General features: G+C 36.2%; 2 protein-coding genes across 2 annotated transcripts in view; one reads left to right on the top strand and one right to left on the bottom strand.

The window, feature by feature from the left end:
• The window catches only part of LOC134743532 (serine protease nudel), a 335,679-nt gene that overhangs the window by 44,395 nt on the left and 277,033 nt on the right, over positions 1-14,251 (bottom strand). The window lies entirely within an intron of this gene.
• The window catches only part of LOC134743538 (corticotropin-releasing factor-binding protein), a 42,030-nt gene continuing 38,244 nt past the window's right edge, over positions 10,466-14,251 (top strand). Inside the window, exon 1 of the mRNA XM_063677030.1 lies at positions 10,466-10,909. Within this exon, the coding sequence (XP_063533100.1) occupies positions 10,841-10,909 (69 nt within the window). The 5' untranslated portion in view covers positions 10,466-10,840. The remainder of the gene's footprint in view (positions 10,910-14,251) is intronic.

Consider the following 14,251-nt stretch of genomic DNA (forward strand, 5'->3'; position numbering starts at 1 on the left):
TTTTACATTTTGGGTCATACACATACATTTTATTGCATTGTATTGCGTCTTTCCCGTTGACATTGCAAAGTGAAAAGCATTAAAAGCATTTTTTTACACTGCAGTCTTATAGGTATGCGAAATATGTACAATGATCAGTACTTGAGGCTCAAATAAGGAAACGATGGTATTGTTATATACTTAACCGGGTCGTTAACTTTTATTTTATTGTCTACAGAACAGACCTTTTTTTCAAATGTCTTTGACCCTTCAGTTAGAACTAAAACTTATCAAGGTACAATACCTACTATGTCTCCATTAATTTTATAGCGTTTTTATTACAAACACCCAACAGTTTTATTGTAACCTTGCTAAATGGATATTTATTTTAGGCTTGCATTAGTCCATAATAATAGTTACTAATTAAATCACAAAAGTGTCATTTTCTAGAAAGGGTACAAATACAAATAAAGGAAAGACAAGTGTCGCTTTCTTTGCGGTGGTGTCATTTCTAGCCAAGTGCAATTTCACTTAAGACTGAAGGTAAACTTCACAATGGGTAGACTATGAGATATTTTTTAAAGTTTTTCGACAATGCTCGTGTACTAAGCACCTACTAATATGTATCAAACATGAATTAGTACATCACTAGTGAGGGAAGATTACCTCAAATTACGTCTAATTCATTTTTGTAAATACGACTATTTAATTATGCTATTTTTACATATACCTAATGTTTCTTGCCGAAATTAAACATCTAGTAAAGCAACTAGCTATCTATCTCTACTAATATTGTTTTCCTTTCACGCACCGTTACAAAACTACATATTTATTTACAGAAGAATACTCTTCAGAAGTTCAAACCGAAAGCCAGTGTGTCTCGGTACTAATAGTAAGAGTTAAAAACCTTCACATGGCCTAGCCATCTTGACGTTCACGTCTGAGAGTATCGGTCACCTCATTTAGCGAACATTGCGCTTGGTTGTCTCATTTAGCTCCCTTATCATGTCCCACTCAATCCGCCCTAGATAAAAGGATGTACTGAGTCGCAATAAAACTTGATGCTATATACACTGGAAAAAACCAGCCTGTTTTGAGAAAAGTCGTCGACATTTCTTCTAAATATTTAGCTAAAACTGTTTTGGATGTGTTCCTCGTGGTCTCTAGAACTAGAATAGGAATTGACCGGTTTTAGTTTGTAGAGGGGGGGGGGGGGGTCGAAAAAAAGGGGTGGGAAGATGAGACCAATAAGACTTATATTTTTTAGATAGCTCATAAAATTTCCCGTATATTTTCAAATAACATTAGAGCATTGAAAACGCTCTAAAATTTAGATTAAAAATTATTTGCATCAAAGAAAATCATCAGCATTCTCTTGAATAAGCGGCCAATATCTCATTACCAGAAACTGGATTCAAACATCTTGGAACTCACGGTGTTTTATACTTTACTGCTCAGGTACCTACTTGGCAGCCAACAGCGCAAAGTTATACTCGTTAAGATGTATCAAAGTAGCCCTGAAGTTTTAATTAATATAGGTATCCGCTATGACAATTACGTATTAAAAGATAATATAGGGACGTAACATTGTTTCTAGGCCAATGGAAAAATTGCCAAGGTACATGATTACGTAGATGATATCTGATAGTTTCGTAGGAATATTTTTATCTTAGTCTTATCAGGGAGTTTTCAGATGGAAATGATTGTGGGCGGGGCAAACTGCTCGAAAAACCTTTGCCTCTGGGGCAGGAAGGTTCGTGAGTGGTGACAGCGAACCGTAAGTGAAGTGGCAGCAAAAGTACGTCCCCAACATGGTGAACCGATGATGTCGTCACGTTCACAGAAAATCGTTGGACGACGGCAGTGCACGATTGGCTGTTGTAGACGTCATTGGGGGAGGAATACATCATGCGGGGGATTTCTTTCGGCTAATGAATTTGTAATGATTAGCACAAACTAAGTAATTTACTTAACTTAATTTTAAATTTGGAATGTAGGTTTCCTCGGTCGTACACATCTTTATTTCTTTGTAATGCAATTTTTAGGAACGAAAATAGTGCGACAATAAAATAGCAGAAATTAAATAAAATGCAAAAATATATATATATATATATATTCCGTACCTACTAAATTGTTCTTTCTTTGTTTCTTCCTTTCTTTATTCTGAACAAATTTTGAATTGCCTAATAATTAAAATTATGTACATTGTTACATATTAAAAATTTAATTAAATATTGAAGATAAATATAAGATAAACATATAATAATATCAAATTACAATTACAAAATTAGATTAAAAATTCACAGTAGACATCTAATTTAACAATTACTTACTAGAAAAAAATTACAAAAAACTAAATAAATTCCTGTTACAATAATATAAAATATTAACAATGGATTTCAATGTTGGAGACAAGCGTCTTAGAAAAAACACTAATAGCCTTGCTCGTCTGATGCAAAATCTGCTATAGAGTAATAGATTTTTTTTAAAGATACTGTTTGAGTCTTGCATTAAACAATTTGCCATTTGTTGCCATGTTTAAGCATTTTACATAAAAAAAAAAAAGCAAAAGCATGGAGACTATATAAAGGAGCCAAATCTCTATGTATGAAAAGTGTCCATCAAAAAACAGTAATTAGGCGGCGCCACCATACACCGAAATGCTACCCAAACCAACCTACGTAATTTGGTCGGGTTATTTGTTGCCTTATATGGTTCATGTTATACTCGTGTCCCAGAGCCTAACTAGCGCCACCGGAGAGATTAGGAACTATTATTTTAAGCTGAAAGCGGTCACTTTTGCAACAATTCTGCCATAAGAGATTGCGATCATTTCTATACCATCCATAATCAAAAGTGTGACAATTACGTAGGAAGTGGGGCCCTTAATAATTTTCTACATTTTCTTGTCGGATAGAGACATACCTATGTTGCGTGAATGTTCATGCCCAGTTTCATGTAATTTAAGCACGTCGTTTTCAAATCAGAGCGTAACTTCGGCATCGGATTCGTGTGACTCTTCAATAATATAGCCGGTCAAAGAAATTTGTTAGTAGAAAAAGGCGCGAAATTAAAATTTTTTATAGGACGATTACCCTTCGCGCCTACATTTTTAAATTTGCCGCTTATTTCTACTGACGGAAATGGCTTGACAGACTATACCTACCAACATTACCCGTACCCAGTTACAGTAGAAAACATTACAAAAGCCATTATAATAATTTTGTGGATACATGCGTAACTATGTAGCATGTCATGTGATCCCTATTATTTTGTAAAGGTATTTTAGCTTTTCAGCGCTGTGTGAGACTAGACACTTATTTTTCTGCTATAACATAGTGTATGTTCTGCACTAAAACGTAAAACAAAGAAAATAATAAGAACACAGCCGTCGATCAAGAATCAAAAGATATTTCGGTGTTATACTACGATAAATATAGGTATAATAAAATAATAATTGATCAAATAGAAAATATATAATATATTCTGAACACATTTGATGCTTATTTGTAACAAATTTCCGTCCGAGAAATACCAATGTACACCCAGCCGCAAAATGTCATGTCCACTTTATAAATGGATTTATTTATAACGCGCCCATACAATTCTGCAGCTCGTTGTACAAAAGCATAGAAAAAAAAAATTACCAACTTGTTCATGAAAAGTAGGTATATCAGAAGCTCAAGCTCAACAAAACACCCTCTCCCGTTTATAAGCATCTCATCATTTTATAATACAATTTGAAACATGGCTAGAGCGGCTAATTACATGGTTGATAAGGCTCCTCCGGATATCCGTTCTGTTGCCTTGGCAGGTAACTAGCGAAAACTATCTTATTAGATTAAATTACAAAGTAAGTCTGCCATGTGAGTATAATTAAGGTTTCCAGGAGTTATTTATTACGAAAGATTTTAATTGCCTATGTCATAGTTATGTAAGGACACCTGATACGAAACGACAACTTTTACCTAAAGATTCTTCGGGCAGAATTGAAAAGACGAGAAACAGTAGAAAGCCTAGAATCACATATCTCAGCCAAGTGAAAAAGAATGCATCGTACGAGCAAATCAAAAGACTGGCTCAGGAAGGAAAGCATTGGCAATTACTCCACCGGCAAGAGCAAAGCTCTTAAGTTATGATGATGATGATGATGTTGATGATATCATACTCGTAGTTATTTTGCTCAAAATCGAAAGAAAAAAGAGAACAATAAAATGACGCAAAAATTACATTTAAAAATCCACCCAACAGTGCTTTTACTTTTACAGATAAATTTACGTGAACCTGAGTTATTAATAGTACATACAAAAGGCTATTTTGGTAGCATGATTCAGTGAGAGTCTACGTGTATTATACAGCTGCATTACCTTTAACTAGAATATTACTACCGGTATGATTTAGCACTATGAACTTTGATAATATAATTTAATATAACGTTGGTAAATTGCCTTTTCCGCAGTGACTGAACCCACCTGAACAGCTAAATAAGTATATGCAGGCCTTCTCAGCTGACAATAATTGTAATCAATCATACCAAAAAAAGAAAACGTACAAGTTGGTGATTATGAATTAATCAGCTGGACGACAACTGAACACAAAGAAAACATTTCTACGTAATGGAACTGATAGTTCATACACCTTTTAAAGTAGGTACGTACCTCTTCGGTTCCGGCATTCGAGGGCTCGTTCGCGACATTCCTGTAGACATCGCAAAGTTAAAGGGTATCTAAGGCGTCCATAGACTACGGTGATCGCTTACCACCAGGCATACGGTTCTTATACTTGTTAGCCACCGTCGTGATATTAAAAAAATGCTTACCGACAAATATTAAATTTATTACCTTAAATAATATTTATACTCGTACTTTGATGCAAATAATGTCGCGCTAAAAGCAATTTGACATTATTTTAATTGATCTTCTACCATCCTACGCAAACCGCAAGATTGGACTCACTGCTCAATTACCGTGCCATTTAAATTAGGGCTAAACCAACCATGAACTTATAACTCTTTGAACATTTAAAAGCTCCTTTAACATTGTATTACGTCTTAAATGACATCCTAATGTACCGTAAAATGGGGTGAGTAGGAAGAAAACTGACATTCAAACCTCGATAACATTCTATTTTTACATATGCAAACTGAATGGTGTATATTATAAGTGTTCCAGACGTTTGTATTTTAGTTTTTATTTTATTTTGGGTAGTTCCATTTCATAACTTTGACGATAAACAGGAAATCCCACCTCACCTCGTAGTCCCTCGTGATTCGGGTCACGGGTGAGATGGGTTTTCATACAATGGTGATTTTGGAAGATTGTTGTATCGTTTTTTTATTTATTACGAGTATTACTATAGCTCCATTTAAAATTGGAATACATTATTTTTGTAGCAGTAGCCTTAAAAACCCATCTCACCCCCCTTTTATACCTTCCTCCCCATTCATAACCCAACTCTCCCCGCGAACCCTACTCACCCCATTTTACGGTACTCTTTATAATAAATTCCGAATCGTTTAACAAGCCATTCTGTCTAACTGGCAGATTTTGTATGGCTTGTTTACTCCATAAATAAGGTTTTTTTAATTCAAAAATTTACATACAAATTCTCGAAATCTCAAATGTTAATGAACCTAGTTCATTGCTGCGGGATAAAATAAAAGAATAGTTAACTACTTAAAATAAAATATGAATGTATAGTCTGCATCTTCTCTAATGATTTTTTCGCCAAAGACCCTAATCTATTAAACAAAAGCCATTGTTCTTTTTCTGCGTGCGCGTGCATATTGTTGGTGAGCACCTGACGATTGTTTATCAGCGAGTGGCATGCGCTCACCAACAATGGCCACGCGCTCAGCAACATTGGGCACGCGCACGCACAAAAGGAACAAAGGCTTTTGTTTAACAGATTAGGGTCTGTGGCGAAAAAATCATTTGAGAAGATACAGACTACACCAACTCGTTATCGCAGGATGACAGATACTTGTAGTGACGAGAAATGTTTCTTCAGTTAATTAAAGTAAATAAACTTTGGAAGTGTTTGATAATAAGACTAGAACTACCGCGTATTACATCTCTCACCCCACGTCGCACCGTAAACATACGGAAGCACGATTCAGATGTAACAACTTGTTATCGTTTTGATATTATCTTGATACGACTTTGAAGATTGCTCAGGCTGAATAGTGCATGCGAAGTGTGCGCCAATCACCAAGGCGATCGTCAAGATCGTATCGGATCGTATCGTACGGTCTTTAACAAATTGTTAAATTAGAATCAGCTTCCACATCAGGGCTGCCATTTACGATATTACCTGAACTAGAATGGACTTTTTATTACACAAATTGTAATAAAAAGTCCATTCTACTTCAGTTTCCTATGCCAAAATGCATTAAATAAGGACATGACAATTCACCGATGGAACATTCCATGAAATTGTCTACCGTTGTTGTCCCGTACAAACGCGATTTTCTGAAGATTTGCAGGTATAAGAGTTTTCTTTTCTATGACAAATGGTCAAAATAGTGCACAGAAAAATAATCACCTGCTAGTCGGTCATTTGTCCTTGAGCGTCTCAGCGTCTCTGTACCCGCACCCCGCTCACTGCGATCGTACGTGAATTTCGTCTCGCTGCACCACAACGAGGTTCAAAGAATAAGCTACAGCCCAGAGGCGCGCGGTTGGCGCTATACTCGTATTTGTGTATCTTTTACAAATATTTTGTCGTTTGAGTATGATCATGCGTTTAATGGAGGTCGTAAATTATAATAAAAATATATTATCTTATGCATTATACTTTACAAGCCTCAATTAGTTAATTTGTGTTTTATCTGTTTCTTCCAAATAAATACCTAAGTCAAATCGATAGATTAAGATTAAACACCGTTAGACCCGTTAATGACATTAATTATGTCTACAAAACGAGAGACTTTAAAATGTTTTAAAGTTATAACATTTTAAAGTGTTTACACATTTACCAAAGGTTATATAAGTATATAACCTTTGGTAAATGTGTAAACACACGGGTAAAACATATCAATATAAAGAGGTGGATTTATTACAATACCTCTGTGAGACTCAGAAATATACAATAATTATATTAAAACGCCTCACTCACAGTTTGCATCGGTTAACCAATGCGAATGACTCTCGATAAAACTCCTCGTTATGAAGCGAAACATGTCAAGCAAGCTTCGACTTTAAAAATTATGAGTGACCCATTATTTATTTGTTTTACAATGGTAAGGGAGCAAAGTTGTAGTTTAACCCCTTATGCTAATATGGATACCCAAGCAAGCGAAATATACCAAATTTAAACTACGAGCGTCGTGAGTGGTTCGAAAAGTGAAATCTCGAGCGTTGCGAGGGTTTCAAGGCTCGAGGGTTAAACAAACTTTGCTACCGAGTGAAACACAAAAAAATTCACCACACCAACGCGAGAAAATGCAACTTTGCTATGTTTTTGAAGTATAAAGAGCCTTTCCGAGTTGGTGTGGTAAATATACCTATATATTTATAGTACATATGATGCTACCTTACCGCACTAGTGCGATAATTAGTACATTACGGGACTATGGCGAAAATTTAAAGGGCCATATGCACTGTAAAACGTTGTACGATACATGTGCGAATAGGTAGTTCGCAACTCGCGTCGATTTAAAACACTCCCTTCTGTCGTGTTTTAAGTTATCGCCATTCTTTGCGAATTTCCTATTTTTCGCACTCTAGCCGCTAAAAGGCTTGTGTAAATAGATATTTTATTCCATTATATTTTTAATCTTTATCTTGATAAATCAATGTTGCTTCCCTCTTGGCAAGTTTCTATTTATGGGCAGATAGCAGTTAATTAAACGTGGATTTAAAAAAATAAACATTTCTTAGTTCCCCGGGGCTTCTCAAGTCTAGTCTAGTTACTCTTCCAATGATGTACAAAAGAAGTTAATAAAAATAAAGGTACTATAAACTGTACCTCACTGGACACCTAAATTTCATACCTTCCTCTTTCCATCTTATTTAAAAAACCGGCCAAGTGCGAGTCGGACTCGCGCACGAAGGGTTCCGTACCATTACGCAATCACGTTTGTTATATGGGAGCCCCCCTTAAATATTCATTATATTCTGTTTTTAGTATTTGATGTTATAGCGGCAACAGAAATACACCATCTGTGAAAATTTCAACTGTCTAGCTATCACGGTTCATGAGGTACAGCCTGGTGACAGACGGACAGACAGACGGACAGACGGACAGACAGACGGACTGACGGACAGACGGACAGACGGCCAACGTAGTCTTAAGAATAGGGTCCCGTTTTTACCCTTTGGGTACGGAACCCTAAAAATGATCATTATGAAGGTACAATAGTTTTATTTGTCATTTAATATTTATGCTTCACGTTTTACTATTTCTAAGCAAAGCATATTTATTTTATTTTATGTTCATAATGTAATAAGAGTAAGACTACACCATAATCACAGCGTTTACGACCGTTTTAGTCATATTTTTACTTCCGAGACCATTAACGATCAAGATCACGCAGATTGCATCTTAGCATAGATTGTACCTATTTACATTAGTATGTATATTTAATTATAGTAATAATAGTATAAATGGGCTTGTAACATAATAATACTGTGATGAAACCTTGTTATTGCTTAATTTTGCCCTATATAAATTCGACTTAATTAAGTCATAATGTGCTGACTTAATTTTGTCGTAGACCGTGGTTGTAAGGTGAGGAAACCAGATATGGTAATTCAATGTTTTCATTATGAGGACTAAAATCTAATTTCAGGACGTTGCGTTCTGTACGTTTATGTAGTCCCTACATCTCCTCCGCGCGTTATGTTCCTCATTGCTAAGAGTCGTGAAATCCCCGTAGAATCAGCTTCTTTGACGCTGTCCCGCCATCTGTGCCTGTTTTTGGCATCGTGAAGCGCGACGTGTAGTTGAGTGTCTAGCGTAGACTAACGGACTTGATCTGACCATCTTGTTGGGCTACGGCCTCTAGGTCGTTTGCCATTAACCTTGCCAGTTGCCAGTAACGATACTTTTTCAAGATTGTGGCCTTCTTTCCTAACTATGTCACCGAAAAACTCCAGTATTCTGCGTAGACAGATGCTTGGTAGTCTGGTTTTGATGTTGAGTTCGCGTAAGAGTCCCTACATACCAACATTTTAAACTTAAACTTGTAGTACCAATTGTTGTAGGCTGGTAATTGCTGTAGCGGATCGTTTAAAGACACGACTAGTCGTCGTGAAGATCCTAAGGACTTGAGCCTCGTCAGCCTATTTGGGAAATATGACTATACCTATCTCCGTCCGTATACAATTGGTATTTAATTTTAGCATTACCTAGGAGACGTATTGAGTCTCATTAATATCAATACGATAAATCGTACGCGAGTATCACTTAAGATAAAAGGGCCGATTTTCACGATGTTTTCTCTTCCGATGTAATGTATCGTAGATTAAGTATATATATAGACAATTCTTTGTGCCATAATTGTTCTTGTAGAGCTGTAAGTTTCATTTTAAGCCCAGTCGAGCTGGAAATGGGCCTATCACTCAGTTTAATTAAAACACTACGAGACAATTTCCTCATCTCAGTCCCGAGACGTGACATGTAACGTGAATTTTTGCGACTTTAATTTACAATGCTCTATTGTTGATTTTACTTAGATACAGTTTAAATCACTATATTTTACCTAATAATAAAACAGTACCTAGTTTCTTAGAATCATAGGAAGTATTTCGGTTAATGATATGTGTTACGCAGCGTCTTACGTAGTTAAGCGAACATGTCGCCCACGGCGTTCGCGTTCGCGACGAGATCGCCCAACGTAGGGTATAGGTATCAAAGGATTGATTCACCCAGCGCCGCATCGCTTCGCTTCGCGTTCGCGTGTTATTCGCCTACGTAGTACGTTGCGTTAGGTCTATTGAGGTACATTTCTAGTTCCTTAATTAAGTGATAACTTTAGCGCAACCATAATAGACGAGGCTTCTGCTGTAAAAGTAGGTACTTCCGTCTATTTTTAGCACGGACATTTAAACTCATATCAAATGTCCGCCGCCTTTAAGGCCGTTCCCTGAGCCAGAAGGCGAAAAATCTCCTTATATGACCATACTTTTCTAAGAGACGTTGATATTCGTAGACGTGGAAAAAATATATGTAGTTCTTGATTATCTTTAATACAAGTAATTCCCAAAGTAACCTCAACTCGGACTTTAAATCAAACTTTACTCGGTTATTTATTATGTGACACTATAAACAAAACAAGAAGAAAAAACAAGTTTTCGAATTTCGATATTGTAAAGCAACGTTTTTAAAATAGATAAAAATAGACAAAATTCGATCAAAATTGACACTTGGCGCATGGTCTTTCCCGTTCTTTCTTGCGAAATGTGACAGTGATAGCGGCAAACCGATGGAAACATTGGAACGGCCTTAAAGTACGCACTTCAAAATATTTACCATGCAAATACAATGAACAGATAAGTTCGCTCGTGCTACAAACATAGTGTAGGCTGCAGATCGTATAGTGATAACATTACTCTCTCGAATTTGTGGCAGGACAGTATTATCACCGGAATTCTGCGTAATGGCGATTTCTATGTCTAAAAACACGTGTGTTAAAGCGTGAATAAAATGATTGATTTGTTTGAAAAAAAGTGCTAAGAATCAACAGTGAGTTGACAAGCGCAGCTCAGGGTGCGCAGAACCGTTTATTAGCCATATAAAGGGAGTAGGAGCATTCGCGCCCCATTCGCAAGTCCGACGCCGCTATCCCCGCCGGTAGCTCGAAAACTTACCCCACAACTTTCCTGCGAACTCATATCTGTGGACTTTAGTTTGGAACAAGATGAAATTGTTTCTGTACGTCGGTGCCGTGATGTTGATGTGCGATGCGATCAACGGGTTGTTCTTGCCGGTAAGTGCAGATAAAGTTCAGAGTTAAAAATCTACCCTCTAGAAATATTTAAGTTACTAATCCGCGAAAAGATAACGTGCTAGTCAGTCATAGGGATGAAAATTCCGGAAAAATCAAATGTTTTTTTCGGGAATTTTTCAAAATTTCGTTTTGTTTCGGTTTTTTCCAGTTCTATTCAGAAAAATTAAATACGTCACACACAATGCCACTGATGAGTGATGACAGTGTCAATGCCATAAACAAACACATTAGACATGCAACCTTAACCTACCTGTTTAAATTCCTAATTAAGTATATTGAAAAATATATTGTTTTTTTCGAAAGAAACTTAAAAAAATGAGCCGTTTTGAAATTTTCCCGCATTTTTCCCGGTTTTTTCATCGCTAGTCAGTCAGTGCTTACCCTTTATACTTACTTGCGTATTTTTACATGCAATTAATGTTCCGTTTATGTGCGGCCGGAGGGTGACGGGAGGGCAGGTGTGTGATTAACTAGCAAGTTATCTTTTCGCGGATTAGCAAATTAATATTTTGGTATTAATTAATATGGATTTCCACAAAGTAACGCCTGATTCTATTCAATAAGTTCAATTGTTAGAATTATTTTACTAACTTATACTTATGTACTAATTGACAGAAATAACCAAAACTGTAACTTAGTTCTGATTGCCATAAGTATTCTAAGATAAAAATTAATAAGGAGGAAAAAGTTTAGGGAAATTTTATAAGACTCCTTTAAGGAGTTCCGGTAATCACCAACCCTTTACACTTTCTATGCAGTTAATCAGAAACTATTACAGGGACTCACTAATAAAATAATGACTTAAAATAAAATTGATAAATAGTCAATGTTTAAGTGGGGCTCCCATACAACAAAAGTGATTTTTTTGCCGTTTTTTACGAAATGGTACGAACCCTTCGTGCGCGAGTCCGACTCGCACTTGGCCGGTTTTATAAATTACCTACCTATGAAAAGTATACGAACTTAATTTTGAGATTAAAATAATAAAGAATTATGAATAGGTACATTTTATACCCGGCTAGTACGCGCTCTAGTATTCCCCATATTGCTGTACGGCGTGGAAACATGGATAATACGAGCCCGAGAATGGCTGAAGGCGTATGGTGTTGTATGTTGATGTTGTTGTTGTTGGTGTTGCTGTTACAATACCTGTAAGTTTACCACTCATACCACAATTATAAATGACATCGAAGCGAACTTAAGGATGACTTACGCTAGACCGGGCCAGGCCCGGGCCAAAGCGTCCGACATGTCATTTTCTATGACGGCTGATCGGTGATCATGTGGTGCTTTCCATAGAAAACGAAACGCCGGAAGCCCGGCCCCGGCCTAGTCTAGTGAGTGATCCTTTAAGCCGTCGGTTGCAGGGTCAATTTTACTACGGAAAGCGTCTGTGGGAAAAAAATAGATAGCCCAGGAAATTAGCTGTCACGGTTAGATATTCAACCAAAGATATCAAGAGACCGATCTAAGCAAAATAGGATAGCAAAACGTGATGTAATGTATAAGATATGGGATATGGTTAAGGGTCTCCGGCAAGCTCGGTTCTCCATACAAACGTAGTTCCGCTCTCATTTTAAAACGAGTAGCTAGTTTGCTCTGAAACTTTGTACTTACAATAGGATTAGTTTATGTATCTTTAGATACCATAGTTAAAAAAATACAGCGAATTTACGTTTTTTCATACAAAACGTGTTTTTGCTCTATTTCGTTTGTTTTACAAACTGGAGCCATATAAACTAATTTCAGACCTAGATATACCTCATGTCATTGTATGTGCAAAGTTTAATTACAATCCAAAACTTAGTTTTAAAATGAAAACGGAACTCCGTTTGTATGGTAAGGTAAAATTTGGCCGAGCTTGCCGGGGACTTAAAATATTTGATTTACTATGAAGCTACCAATCTGAAAAAGTTCATAATTTATATATAACATATCCATTCATAATCCATAGGGATACAAAAAAATACGCTCTATACGCACATAATGCACCTGAGACAAGCTGATTTTTGTTGGTGACGATATTCGATATATTAGGTAATTTTTTTTGTGAACTACTTATTGGGCCATATTGGTTGTGGCAGAGAAAAAAAAAAACAAAAATCGCAATTTGGAGAACAACTTCAACAATTGCTCTGAATAACTGAACTTTCCACCCACATGAAAAATAAAGTATCCGTACCTACGGCCTGTATCATACAGATTCGTCTTAGAAACTCTCCGTTTTATGTCTCTTCAGACCTCTTATTCGGCATAAAGACCGCTGACATAAAGAATAACGAGGATCAAAGACATGACAATTCACAAAGCTGTAACTATGTAGGTACCTAATACGGTAAAGGCTAGCATTGATAATTTTCCAAAATAAGCATCTTTTCGTGCCTACGCGTAAAGGCTTCTAACAAATCCAACCTATGTGCCCGGCTGAATATATTGCTTGGCCATACCTCATCAATACACACAATGTTAGCTTTTGTAGGTATTTGTCTATTAATCGTAAGTTATGACTTAGTCTTCGCAGTTTATTTAATTTAAGTTATCACGTTTTATTGTGAAAATCCTCTTATGTTAACGTACCTATTATGTAATCATTTTAACATGTAGTTAAGTTTCCAGTTTATGCGCCAGTGTTACCGCTAATTCAAGGAATAGGTAAAGATTGCCAAGTCATTTTATGTATTAAAAAAATAAAGGTATCTAAAATTGTTACGGTTTAAACACTCCCTGGCACTGACTAAAATAACCGACTTCGTTTCACATTACATCTTAAAACTTTTTTGTAGTAGAAGAACTGCGTTGCGAGACGCATCTTTTTACATGTAATGTTTTTGATGGGATCTCCTCTCTTTTTGTAGGCAGTCCTTCTTTTCGTGTACTCATGCCCATACCATACTCATACGATGTATACACATCTTCATTCATACTCACATCGTACAACGTAATGTACCTATACTTAACCTGCTAATTGTAGGAACTGCAAACGTAACTTTGTTATCGCATATATTTATATAGGATTACAAACTTACTTGTGCAGTTATTAAATCTTTAAAACGTGACTGATATTGCAGTATTTTTAAGTTTTTATTGGCTTAATATGCTGAAAGCTAATTACGTTTCAAATTTGGAGCTTGTAGGTCTGCTAGAAGTACCTTAGAAGTATGATGATCGTTAGTGTGTCAGTGACAAAACTAAGGAATTTTGACATGCAATAATTCTTAAACTGCATGTTCAAATTACATGTTATTAAGAATATATCTAAATCATGTTATGCTCTATACGTAACTGAAAATTCAGGGCTCTAGCTTTGGCTATCACAAAATT

The sequence above is a fragment of the Cydia strobilella genome, chromosome 8, assembly GCF_947568885.1.
Source record: "Cydia strobilella chromosome 8, ilCydStro3.1, whole genome shotgun sequence".
Lineage (NCBI taxonomy): Eukaryota > Metazoa > Arthropoda > Insecta > Lepidoptera > Tortricidae > Cydia > Cydia strobilella.